Genomic DNA, 13421 nt, shown 5'->3' on the forward strand with positions numbered 1-13421 from the left:
TGCTTTTGAACTGTGGTATTGGAGAAGACTCTTGAGAATCCCTTGGACTGCAAGGAGATCCAACCAGTCCATTCTAAAGGAGATCAGTCCTGGGTGTTCTTTGGAAGGACTGATGTTGAAGCTGAAACTCCAGTACTTTGGCCACCTGATGTGAAGAGTTGACTCATTGGAAAAGACCCTGATGCTGGGAGGGATTGGGGGCAGGAGGAGAAGGGGACGACAGAGGATGAGATGGCTGGATGGCATCACTGACTCGATAGACATGAGTTTGAGTAAACTCTGGGAGTTGGTGATGGACAGGGAGGCCTGGCGTGCTGCGATTCATGGCGTCGCAAAGAGTCGGACATGACTGAGCAACTGAACTGAACTGAACTGATGCACAAAATAAAGGCAAATCTAGAGAAGAAGGTGAAGACACTTAAGTATTCCCTGTTTTTTCAGGATTTTATGCATTCACTTATTTCCTTTGGGATAGTCTTTTGTGGATAACCCTTGGGTCCGTTTTCTATCCAGACTTGGCCTAAATCCTTTTCAAAAACGTTTAAAGCAACCATAAAAAGAGCAGTTTATTTTCAGTTTATAGGCTTGGGCTCATCTTTGTTTCCAGAGGACAGGTTGATGGGCCCCTGATGTTGACTGTGTTGTTCATTTATGTCTGACAGCTTTCAAGGACGCTTGAGGGCTGCCTGTTTCTAGAGGGATCACAGGCTGCTCTGTGAGATGTATGTGTACAGAAGTGCCTCTCTGCTTGGCTGGGGAGGATCTGTTTGTAGGCAGAGTGTTAATCATTCTCCTTTCTGGAAAGTCAACCTTGGGGAAAGAGGTGCTAGTACATGACGTGCTTTGATTGGTATGCGTGTAAGTTCTTTATCAGCTTGTGCTTGGTGTACCTAAACTATGATGTTCTTTCTTATGGGAAAGTATGCACAACATTTGCTCTCATATCAATTGTAAGAGTAAAGGATCTGCTTTGTTGAAACATGGCTAGTTCAAAGCAACCCTCCAAATCTTGACTTTTACAGTTAAAACTGCTTGGGTGGGAAGGTGCTTTTGTGCTCACTCCCTCTCCTTCCATTTTGCTGTGGACTTGCAGTCAACTGCTATGATTCTAGACTTGCTGTGTAGGAGTTCCTCTGATGAGGCCTTATTTAGTAAGAATCATGCACCTTTCTCCCTTAAGTTACTGAATTTGTGTGCAGGTAGACCTTGAGGCCTGGCTTTCTGACTTTTGCCATCTGTGGGTTTGACATAGTGTCATGGCTCAAAATAGATGAGGGGGAGGCTTTCCACACACAGCTACAAGGTGGGGCGGTGGCTGCACAACTGAAGTGTCAGGAGCTTCTTGCTGCCTTTGGACCTGCATCTGCTTAGGTAAAGGGTGGGTGAAGTAGTACATGCTACATCTAGGCTACATGCTGGGAGTTTTGTTTTATGTTTTAAATGCCTTGTTCACCTGAGGTTCTCTGTTCAGTGATCAGAAGTGCATGGAATACCTTTATATCTTGCAAGAGAACACGTGTTCCAGGGATCACAGTGCTTGTGGTTGCAATGACTCTTCTGAAAAAAATGATCTTTGAGCTATCCTCTCCACTCCCCACTGCCCACACTGATCACTCTTAAAAGGGATGGAGAGAAGTATTTTTGCATCCGTGCTAGCCTAAAAGTGAAAACCCTAAGATGCCTCAGCTTTTCTTAAATTAATGTAGAGCCTGGAGATTAGGAAGGAAGATAGGAGTTTTTGTAGAAGTGAAGGGACCCAGGACTTCCTCCGTAGAGGAGGAAGACTCTCTTTGGAGAGATTTTTATTTATGCTAAATTAAGAGAGAAGCTAGGACTGGAAAACAGGGAGAGGAGTTTGAAGACTCTGTTTTGAGAATTTAGGGGCCAGGAACTGTGCTTTCATTCTGGAATAAATTCTCTTGTGAGTAGTTGCCGAGAGGAACCTCAACCTTTTTCACTGGATGGTTATTTCTTGTTTTTAAATCTCAAGTGTGTGGTCAAGTTATTTAAATGCATGATTTCACTGGCAGAGTAGCCTTACCTTTGAATAGGAGGAGGCAGAAGTGGTGAGCTCTCAGGCTATCTAAGATAATATCCGAGCGGTTGAGTTCACTGTTGAAGTCACTCAACTGTCTATAATGGGAGTCCTACAAGGACAGCCAGGAATTCTGTGCCAGAAAAGGTGCAGGGTTAGCTCAAAGCATGGGTCAGCAAACTTTGAGAAGTAGCAAGTCCAGTTTTTGTTTTGCTGGCAGTAAGTACATTTTATTTTGTAGCGGGTTTGTCTATCTGTCGGTTCTTGGCAGAAGATTCCCCACACCATAGCTTTAGCTCTGAAGACTCATTTGAGTTTGAGACCCACCTATCTGTTTGCAGTTTTCTCTCTGTTAGGTGTTCTGTCAAGATCTTAAATATCTTTGGTTCCAAATGAGCTCCTCTTCTCCCTTAAACTTGCTACGCTTTCTGATTCTTAATGTTGTAATGTTGGGAAAAGTCCCCAGTTACCCAGGCTAAAGCCCCTTATGCCATTCAGTCTCTTCCTGTTTCCTTCCACAATCCCTTGTCAGATTTCTGCAAAGCATCATTGTCTGCATTTGTATTTTTTGATGTTGTCAGATTTGTGCAAAGTATCATTGTCTGTGTACTTTTTGATGTTGTCCTAAACCAGACTTTCATCTTCTCATGTGGGAACTATTACTGCCTTCCACTTGGTCCCTCAGTCTTCATCATATGCTTCAACACAACAATCTACTTGAACATTCTTCATAAGTCATGCAATGCAGCAGCTTGCTTCGCTCATCTGCAATCTCAGCTCATGATCAACAGAATATCATAGAAAAATACCTTATTCACATGTACAGAGTCTTCTTATCTCTTGCTGTGAGCTTTTCTTGGAAACCTCATTTCCAAATGAACATCATCTCCAGGCAAACCAGATAACATCTTGCATGCCTCCTGAATTTTACCATGAGGTTCCTCTTTCTCCTCCAGATCTTTCTCAATCCAGACCTGCCCATACTCACTCCCCTCCAAATCCTTTTTTCTTAAAGAGCCTGTTCAAGTATCTTCTCTTCTGAATTAATTCACCAGGTATGCATGGGTTTATTTCTGGGCTCTGTATTCTGTTCTGTTTACCAATGTATTTCTTTTTATGCCGGTACCATATTGTTTTAATTATAATAGATTTGTAATATAGCTTGAAATCAGAAATTGGGATGCTTTCAGCTTTGTTCTTCTTTCTCAAGATTGCTTTGGCTATTCAGAGTCTTTTGTCTATCAGAGTATGAATAACATTTAGTGTAGCACAACTAGTTATAAGACAGTAGTAAGACAGATTTTGTTATTTAAGCTTTCAAATTCATTATAAGTTCCTGGAGGGCAGTTGATAAACTCACAGATATATTTAGTTGAGTAACTTTAGTTAGGTTTTTTTTTTTTAGTTGGCCTAGTGTTCTCCTTGCAAGAATTAGAGGGCTGGCATTGATCTGTGCAAATACAGGAGCCAGTCCTGAGTCAACATATATATGATTTATTCATAGGCTATTAAACCTGGACATCATGCTCTGATAACTAAGATAATTTTATTTTTGGATGATTTTTCTACCTCTGGTTTTCTTTTTTACCTCTGGTTTCCTCACACTTTTAGTTGCAATAGGTGTTATTGGCATTTTTGTTCCCAGTCTTTGCTAGCTTCCTGGTTGCAGCTTTTATATAGAAGACAGTAATCTTTTCCTCTTTGTAATCACTGTGAAAACTTTTTTTTTATAATGGAATGTAAATTGGTACAAGTAGTTCACAGCTTATGGTTTTTAATCTGGTGTTGCATTGCTTTCTTTGAACATTAAAACAGTTTTATCTTATCTGGCAGGTTACTAGTAGTACTAATACTAGTAGTATTTTGTCAGAGTCTTCTTCATTGCCTTAGAGAAACCCTAATGTTGAGGCTCTGTACACTTTGGGTGAATGCTTGAGAATAGGATCTTCTTGGAGGAATAATAGCAAAATATGGTGTGAGTCTTGGGGAGAAGTTACCTTTTCAGAGCAAAGCCAGGGCAGAACCACCTCATGATTAAGAACAAAAATTAAGTTGTGGTTTTGTCACTTACTGTGACTAGCCTAGTACAAATCTCCTATTCCCTTTGAACTGCAAGTGCCTTTTTATTAAAGTAGGATGTTGTGAGGGTGATATGAGCTGATCTATGTAAAGAATGAAAATCATGGTACCTATTACCTAGCAAATAAGTCGGTAAATGGCAGCTATTGTCATTATAACATTAATAATGATGATAATGACAGTGATGATTATCATCATCTTAGGAGAGCCAGGTAAAATTGACTGCTTCTATGTTTTTATTTTTGAATTATCTCTAAGAGTGACTTAATTTGTTACAAATTAAATCTACTACTTAGATTATCTTATGGATACATTTGATCACAATAGAAATAATAATGTTACTTCAGCATAGTTATTTTATGAAAATACTGAAAAAAGAAACTTTTTATTATAGCCAATTATCACTAATTCTGCAAAATAATGTCAAAGCAGTTTTCCTGTAGTATTTGTGGCTCACTGAGAAAATCCATGAAGATAATCCTCCTTAGCAAGTTTTGGTTTCAGGAAAATCAAATTGAAGCAATATAATAAGGTGAGCAGGGAATGTGAGGACCTACACAATTGGAAAAGCTAACCCCAGACTTGACTGAATGACTTCTGCTGAGACCCTTGATGACTGTGTTGTATAACGTCCCTTAGTTGGCTGTTTTGATGTGTGGTGTCCTTTGTGAGGTCATCAATGACATTATCAAGAAGACAGAAACAGTGATACTGAGCTAAAGTCAACCACCTATCAAACTCATATCCAAGCAACTGCCAGGCTGTTATCTGTATGGGATGGGCACTGGCGTTTTTCAGGTAAATAGAACTAGGTCTCTATTCTGTGTTTCTAATTGTTCAGTTGAGTTCAGTCAGTTGCTAAGTCGTGTCTGACTCTTTGCGACTCCATGAACTGCAGCACGCCAGGCCTCCCTGTCCATCATCACCTCCCGGATTCCACCCAAACGCATGTCTATTGAGTCGGTGATGCCATCCAACCATCTCATCCTCTGTCGTCCCCTTCTCCTCCTGCCCTCAATCTTTCCCAGCATCAGTGTCTTTTCTAGTGAGGGAACTCTTCGCATCAGGTGGCCAAAGTATTGGAGTTTCAGCTTCAACATCAGTCCTTCCAAAAAACACCCAGGACTGATCTCCTTTAGGATGGACTGGTTAGATCTTCTTGCAGTCCAAGGGACTCTCAAGAGTCTTCTCCAACACCACAGTTCAAAAGCATCAATTCTTTGGTGCTCAGCCTTCTTTATAGTCCAACTCTCACATCCATACATGACCACTGGAAAAACCATAGCCTTGACTAGATGAACCTTTGTTGATAAAGTAATGTCTCTGCTTTTGAACATGCTCTCTAGGTTGGTCATAACTTTCCTTCCAAGGAGTAAGCGTCTTTTAATTTCATGGCTGCAGTCACCATCTGCAGTGATTTTGGAGCCCCCCAAAATAAAGTCAGCCACTGTTTCCACTGTTTCCCCATCTATTTCCCATGAAGTGATGGGACCGGATGCCATGATCTTCGTTTTCTGAATGTTGAGCTTAAAGCCAACTTTTTCACTCTCCTCTTTCACTTTCTTCAAAAGACTTTTTAGTTCTTCTTCACTTTCTGCCATAAGGGTGGTGTCATCTGCATATCTGAGGTTATTGATATGTCTCCTGGCAATCTTGATTCCAGCTTGTCCTTCCTCCAGTCCAGCGTTTCTCATGATGTACTATGCATAGAAGTCAAATAAGCAGGGTGACAATATACAGCCTTGACATACTCCTTTTCCTATTTGGAACCAGTCTGCTGTTCTATGGCCAGTTCTAACTGTTGCTTCCTGACCTGCATACAAGTTTCTCAAGAAGCAGGTCAGGTGGTCTGGTATTCCCATCTCTTGCAGAATTTTCCACAGTTTATTGTGATCCACACAGTCAGGCTTTTGCATAGTCAATAAAGGAGAAATAGATGTTTTTCTGGAACTCTCTTGCTTTTTCCATGATCCAGCAGGTGTTGGCAATTTGATCTCTGGTCCCTCTGCCTTTTCTAAAACCAGTTTGAACATCTGGAAGTTCACATTTCATGTATTTCATGTGTTTCATGTATTTCATGTATTATATGTGTTTTATGTATTGCTAAAGCCTGGCTTGGAGAATTTTGAACATTACTTTACTAGCGTGTGAGATGAGTGCAATTGTGCGGTAGTTTGAGCATTCTTTGGCATTGCCTTTCTCTGGGATTGAAATGATAACTGACCTTTTTCAGTCCTGTGGCCACTGCTGAGTTTTCCAAATTTGCTGGCATATTGAGTGCAGCACTTTCACAGCATCATCTTTCAGGATTTGAAATAGCTCAACTGGAATTCCATTGCCTCCACTAACTTTGTTCATAGTGCTAGGGAAGTCCAATTGGTCCAATTAGGGGATCGTATGCTATCTCTGGGCTGCTAGGGTTTCATTGTGCGATCGATTGGCACCCATTTGAACATTTATAGCCGTACTAGGAATGGTGATGCTGAGCTGTGACAAACAGGTGCCTTCCAAATTGGTCAAGTTGTGGTTTTCACTGTCAGAAAATCGTGGACATTAGGTTTTGCTTAGGGTTGACTGAATGTTGAATGGAAGCCTCAGCCAGTATACAGCAACTCTTTTGCGTAACTTGGGAGAGAGGGGACAGTTGATGCAGTGAAGCGGTGGAAAAGAAAAGACCTGCAACTGCAGAGAACATATGCATGTAAAATATTTTTCTGGTGATAATCTTAAAAATAAAGATAAGTCTTAGAATTTAGGAGTTTGTCTGGAAAAAAAATGAAGATTAGAGAAACAATAATACTTTAAGAAATGCTAATTTTTTCCCATATATAATTCTAGTATTCCAAAATGGATTTTACTGTACAGTCATTACCAACTGTACTGAAATTCTTTGATTTAAGATAGTTAATGCTAATATTCTATTCATTCAACATGAACTCAAACATTTTAATTGTATCATAATTTACATTGAGACAGTGTATGTTTTTTACTATCCTAGGTTAAAACTGGCCTCACATTAAATACTTTGAGTCATGAGATCTGTAGAGTAGAAGGTGTGAGTCTAGATAGGTCAGAACTTCACCCATCCAGCAGTAGGGTGCTGGCTCCACTGTAAGATTTTGATGTGCCAGCCGCTGTTGTAAGTGGAAGACTTAGAGGGGTCAAATTGCTCAATATTAACTCTAAGTTAGAATTGTTTTTAAGTGATCACACAGTGTTATCTTTTTTGTTTGTTTAGCATAATAAAAGGGAGTAGGTTTTTCAGTGGAATTTTCATTTTAATTTTTTTTGGTTTCTGGAGAATGTTAGACTGTACAAGGCCTGAAACAAACAAACAAAAAAAAAAAAAATCAAGAAATTCCATCAATCCAAATGAGCAGACAGAAAGTCGATAGCTAACTCAATGCAAGACTTTGTTTAGAAATATACAGCGAGCATGAAGGAGTGCTGGATCTAGAGGGTTTCCCATTGAAATTGTGGTGCCATGCAAACTCTGACTAGAAGAAACCTTCTTTTTCATCTTTTAAAAGTTCCCTTAATGAAAGAAATTACAGCACTGTTGGATCTGTCATTTTATAGAAGGGTCAAAGCATGGTTTTCCTTTACTTTTTAATCTGTAAAGTGTAGACTCTTCCAGGGCTAGAAATGTAAGTGTGCTGGCTTTCAGTTTTAGTGAGAAGTTTATTGGGAAGGGGAAAACTCAGGAAGAGAGTTGTACCAGGGTGGAATTAAACACTTGCCAAAGAATGCGGAGCAGGCATCAGGTTCATTGTGATGTTGAATGACAGAAGACTTCGACTAGTTCTTTTCTGTGGAGGGGATTAGTGGTTGAACAAATTCGCAAGTACAGCTTGCAATTTTGTCAGACACACAATGACATTTCTTTTCACAGCTCTCTTGACTTTATACTATTTAAATATCCTCAGTTGTCTCTGAATTTTCCTTTTTGTAATTCCTGTTGGACAGTAACTTTCATGTTGTCAGTTTCCTAGGGTTTTTTGTGTGTTGGTTTTGAATTGTGGTATACAAATTGGTATGTTAATAAATTCCTTATGGTTTGTTTTTGTTTCTAGTTTAACATAATTTCATAATCTATACAGTTTATTTTTATTATTAGATTATTATGTGATAAAAATCTCAACTTTTTTGTTTTCTTTTTTTTTTGCCTTTTAGGCTAAGAAATGGCATTTCAAAAGGCAGTGAAAGGGACTATTCTTGTTGGAGGAGGTGCTCTTGCCACTGTTCTAGGCCTCTCTCATTTTGCTCATTACAAAAGGAAGCAAGTAAGTAATTATCCATGTATTGATTATAATATGAAACTTAAGTCTGTTAAAGTACTGTATATGAAATGAGTGTAATGGTATTGTTTAGAAATTACTATCTCAGCTTGATCTGAAAAACACTAATTTAGAATATTGCCTTAATGATCATTGAGAACTATGTGTATCTCATTTTTTAAAAAGTAAATTTTTTATCAGAAAGCATTATATTACTTAGCCTCTGTTTTGGCTCTTTGGTTTTAAAAGACTGCTTTATTTCCGAGTGCCATGGTTTATTCACTTAGACTTTCTTTGTCTAATTCATCCAAATGTCTGGATACCTTCTATGTTCCTGCCAAGAGTTTGTCTTATTAGCAGGCAGACAGCTGAGAAAGGAAATGGGAAAAGAAAGAGCCTACACAAAAGACCCAACTCAAAATTTTGGGTTTATTTCTGAAAGGTTTAGTTACTTATGTAGCATTATTATTTATACTGGGTAAAATTTTTAGTGGGAGAAAGCTATGAAAATAGAATTGGCATGAAGTTTCCAAATAATTCAGAGTGTTGGTTTCTTTTCTTTTTTTTCCCCTTTGCACTACAACTATGCTTTCCCATAGTTCAAGTTGATGCCAGGAAATAACTTTTGGTTTTGTTCTTTTCAGGATTGAAATACTAACTCAGTAATTAGTATTAATCTCCTGTCCCCTCTTCCCAACGTCATTAGGACTTTTTGTGATACCAGCTGGTTGGTTCATCCCAGATTCAAAGACGAAGGTGAAGCAATTTGGGAAACTATTTGCAGTTGGGCTATGAACTACTCATATCCTACATTTTTGTGAGAACCTTTCAGCCCTGCCTGGGTTGTCTTGTTCTTGTTTCTGTTCCTGTGTGCTCCAGGGTAGTAGAGCCGGTCACACTGCTTGGAGTCTCATGTCCTGAATGGGAACTGCCATGTAAAAAACACATATTAGGAAGAATCAACTTGCTGGCTTGTATATTTAAAACAACAAAAAAAAGGAAGCTAAGTTTTAGTGCTGGATCCAAAAGATGGACAGTATTGGATATAGGTTGTGGTGTTTCTTTCCATTCTTAACTGTGAGCACATTACTCTTGTTTTTTGTTTTTTTCCTTTGAACTTTTTATTTTATATTGGGGCATAGCTGATTAACAATGTTGTGATAGTTTCAGGTGAACAGGGAAAGGACTCAGCCATACATATACATGTGTCCATTCTCCCTTGAAGCCTGCTCCCATCCAGGCTGGCACATAGCACTGCACAGAGTTCCCTGTGAGTGTATTGCTCTTAAGGTTTCCCTAAGTATACATGTTGCAGGTATTACTGACTTTCTATTGAAGCTCATTCTCACTCCTGAACACACTTGATATACTATTTCTTTTAAAATGTTTCCTTGGTTCCTTAAAAATAAGTGTGAAAAGATGATGTTGTTTCTGCTGAGGCTATTTTAGAAGTGCAGTTCTGTTTGGGGCATGGACTTTAACAGATTAGATTTCGTCTGCCATCTTTACCAGTACACTCTGAAACGATACAGGAAAATGCCAGTGCCAAAGGTCCCGATATCTAATATGATGAGTTGTTGCTAAATTTGTACATGGTTCCTGTCTGTTAACCATAGTAAGCATGTTCTATTTCAGAATTTATAACTTAACTTTGTACCCAGGGAATACTGTTTCGGAAATATGTTTTGTTGTTGTTTGATTTCTCTTTTATTTCTCAATAGAATAAGCAGTTGATACTGCCTCCAGTCCATCAAGTTAGGAGTTAATTTTAGTCAAGAACATCAAGTCAAGCAAGGGTCTGTTGATTCCTGCATATTTTGTCATTTTCTCCTTCCTAAGTTAGACATCCTGACCACCCTAATAGCCAGTTGAAACAGATACCAGCAGTTTTGAGTCATTTATAATTTTAATCTGACAAGTTCTTTTGAGAAAAATCACCATAGGCATATTCTGTCAATGAGTTGCAGGAGACGCCCGCCCAAGTGCATGTGTCTTCTGTGTTGATTCCTGTCCCTTAAAGCCACTGCCATGAGCATGTTTTTGGTAGCAGGTTTGGATCTAGCCATAGGGATTGGCAGAAAAAGAGAAAGGGGTATGTGTGGAGGGAGGACCAGCTCAGTTGAGCCTTTGACATAAAATGACCACAGGCCTTAGCTGTCCTCTTTCAGAGAGAATCTGCCAATCAGAGCCATTCTAGGGGAGGAAATTTTCCTGACTTCAATAGTCAAGAAAAAGCTGTCCCTTGATGCCCCTTATTTGGTTACATTTTATAGAAGCTGTGGCCTTAAATGTGACTAGGTGTGCTCTTATTTTTCTAGAGAGCAATGCTTAAAAGTATTGGCTTGTGTTTCTTATGTTTTTTCCCCCCAGTTTTTATGAGATGATGCCAACCAATAAACCGTCCTCCTTTAATGATAAGTTAGTGTTGAAAGCCCAAGGTACTGATGTTTGAGAAAGCAGTCGGTTGACTTTTAAGTTCAGGCACATTTTGCTGGCAATCCTGCACTTGAAGCACTGCTTCCACTGGCCCCAAGCTGGTGCTTATTTGATATTCCTGGTACAAAACTTCCTCCCTAAAATACAGACAGAGGTTGTATTCTAAATACAAACGGGCTGATTCTAAAAGGTGGTCAATTGTTTCAGCACCTTTGGTGGTGGATACTTTTGTAAGTGTTTTGGTGCCAGGTCAGCTCACAAAATTCTTTGAAATTAGCTTCTATTTGCAAGGAAAAGAATAGAAGGAGAACTATTACATATACCTTTTTTTTTGATTAATTAAATGGAAAACACAGTGAAATTCACTAAAATGTGATTCACTTCCCTTTTACTCAGTTGCTTGAATAAAAGCTGCAGTAGGTGAGGAAATACAGATATTTGTGAAGACTGGCATTTTCAGGGGCAGGTTGGAGGTTATAGGTGATAGTAAGGATTTTTTTGTTCCACCCTACTTTGTGGTGTGACTTTTCTTCATGCAAGCATATTATTAACACTTATGTTTTTCAGGAGTGAATATTCTCCACTGTTGACTCAAGTCAAGAGAAATTTTTTCTTCTTTTGAGGTAAATAAGGTCACATTTGGAAAAGGTGGAGATCATGGCCTAGGCAGAGAGCTGTGGTTGTTGTTGTTATTATATTTTGGAGCTGGCAAACTAAATCTTCAATTCCAGTGAGAAAGCTGATGGGGGAAGAGAAGATGAATGGAATGTTGGCCTCTTTTGACTGTGTCCACCTGCAGGGAAGGAGGTTTGTGGCCACAAATGGCATCTATACTCCAGGCTGCTTCCAGAGATGCATGTAGGATTTTCTTCTTCTTCTTCTTTTTTTAAATATTGGCTGTTAGAGCCGTGATTTATTTATTTTTTGTTTGCACTGGGTAATCGCTGCTGCACAGGAGCTTTTCTCTAGTTGCCCTGAGCAGGGGCTTCTTTTGTTTCAGAGCATGGCCTCTAGGGTACACGGGCTTCAGAGGTTGTGGCATGTGGACTCAGTTGCTCCTTGGCACTTGGTATCTTCCCGGACCAGTGATTGAACCCATGTCCTCTGCATTGGCAGGCAGATTCCTGTTCACTGTACCACCAGGGAAGTCTGTAGGATTTTTTTGAGTGGTCTTAGGTTTTGGAGAAGAAAATAGCACCCCACTCCAGTACTCTTGCCTGGAAAATCCCATGGACGGAGAAGCCTGGTGGACTGCAGTCCATGGGGTCGCTAAGAGTGGACACGACGGAGCAACTTCACTTTCACTTTTCGCTTTCATGCATTGGAGAAGGAAATGGCAGCCCACTCCAGTGTTCTTGCCTGGAGGATCCCAGGGACAGGGGAACCTGGTGGGCTGCCGTCTATGGGGTCGCACAGGGTCGGACACGACTGAAGCGACTTAGCAGTAGCAGAGAGGCTTAGTCATTCCATTTCCCCTCTCATTTCCTCACCCATATGTAGGTTACCAAGTTTCCACAAAACTTCTTGATGTTTCTCTGTCCCCAGACTAGCCATATACCAAGGAACAGGAGGCTGAGTATTGGGATATAAACATCCCAGCACTGTCTTAAATCCCACCAGTATGTAGCAAGCAAACACCCCTGCACTGGTGTGCAGATTTTCCAGAGCAAGGTATTTATCATTTGTTGTTTAGTATAGGGGACTTTCCTGGTGGCTCAGAAGGTAAAGAATCTGCCTGCAATCCAGGAGACCCAGATTCAGTCCCTGGAGGGAAGGTCCCCTGGCGAAGGGAATGGCTACCCACTCCAGTATTCTCACCTGGAGAATTACATGGACAGAGGAGCCTGGGGGGGCTTCAGTTGATGGTGCTGCAAAGAGTTGGACATGACTGAGGGAGTTTAGTATAGGTCTGTTTAATAATAAACTTTAATTGGAAGGGACCTGGAAGACATCCAGTCTTCTTCTCAGGACAGTTTGCTCTTCTAGGGTTTCCTTGCTGTCTAGTGAAAGCTAAGTGTCACTTCATGGGACAGCTTCCTTTTCTAATTCCAAGCTGGAGGGAGAATGGAGTTTAAGTTATGAGCTTCAGATTAGATCAGTTGCTCAGTCGTGTCTGACTCTTTGCGACCCCATGAATCGCAGCATGCCAGGCCTCCCTGTCCATCACCAACTCCGGAGTTCACTCAGACTCACGTCCATCGAGTCAGTGATGCCATCTAGCCATCTCATCCTCTGTCGTCCCCTTCTCCTCCTGCCCCCAATCCCTCCTAGCATCAGAGTCTTTTCCAGTGAGTCAACTCTTCACATGAGGTGGCCAAAGTACTGGAGTTTCAGCTTTAGCATCATTCCTTCCAAAGAAATCCCAGGGCTGATCTCCTTCAGAATGGACTGGTTGGATCTCCTTGCAGTCCAAGGGACTCTCAAGAGTCTTCTCCAACACCACAGTTCAAAAGCATCAATTCTTCGGCACTCAGCCTTCTTCGCAGTCCAACTCTCACATCCATACATGACCACTGGAAAAACCATAGCCTTGACTAGACAGACCTTTGTTGGCAAAATAATGTCTCTGCTTTTGAATATGCTATCTAGGTTGG

The 13421-nt window shown here is 40.3% G+C and overlaps 1 protein-coding gene across 1 annotated transcript in view; it reads left to right on the plus strand.

The window, feature by feature from the left end:
- GPD2 (glycerol-3-phosphate dehydrogenase 2 (mitochondrial)) overlaps nucleotides 1-13421 on the plus strand; it is a 149563-nt gene that overhangs the window by 27633 nt on the left and 108509 nt on the right. The window contains exon 2 of the mRNA XM_010840019.1: nucleotides 8288-8397. Coding sequence (XP_010838321.1) covers nucleotides 8296-8397 — 102 coding nt within the window. The 5' untranslated portion in view covers nucleotides 8288-8295. The remainder of the gene's footprint in view (nucleotides 1-8287; nucleotides 8398-13421) is intronic.

This window comes from Bison bison, unplaced genomic scaffold (assembly GCF_000754665.1).
Source record: "Bison bison bison isolate TAMUID 2011002044 unplaced genomic scaffold, Bison_UMD1.0 scf7180017864139, whole genome shotgun sequence".
Taxonomy (NCBI): Eukaryota; Metazoa; Chordata; class Mammalia; order Artiodactyla; family Bovidae; genus Bison; species Bison bison.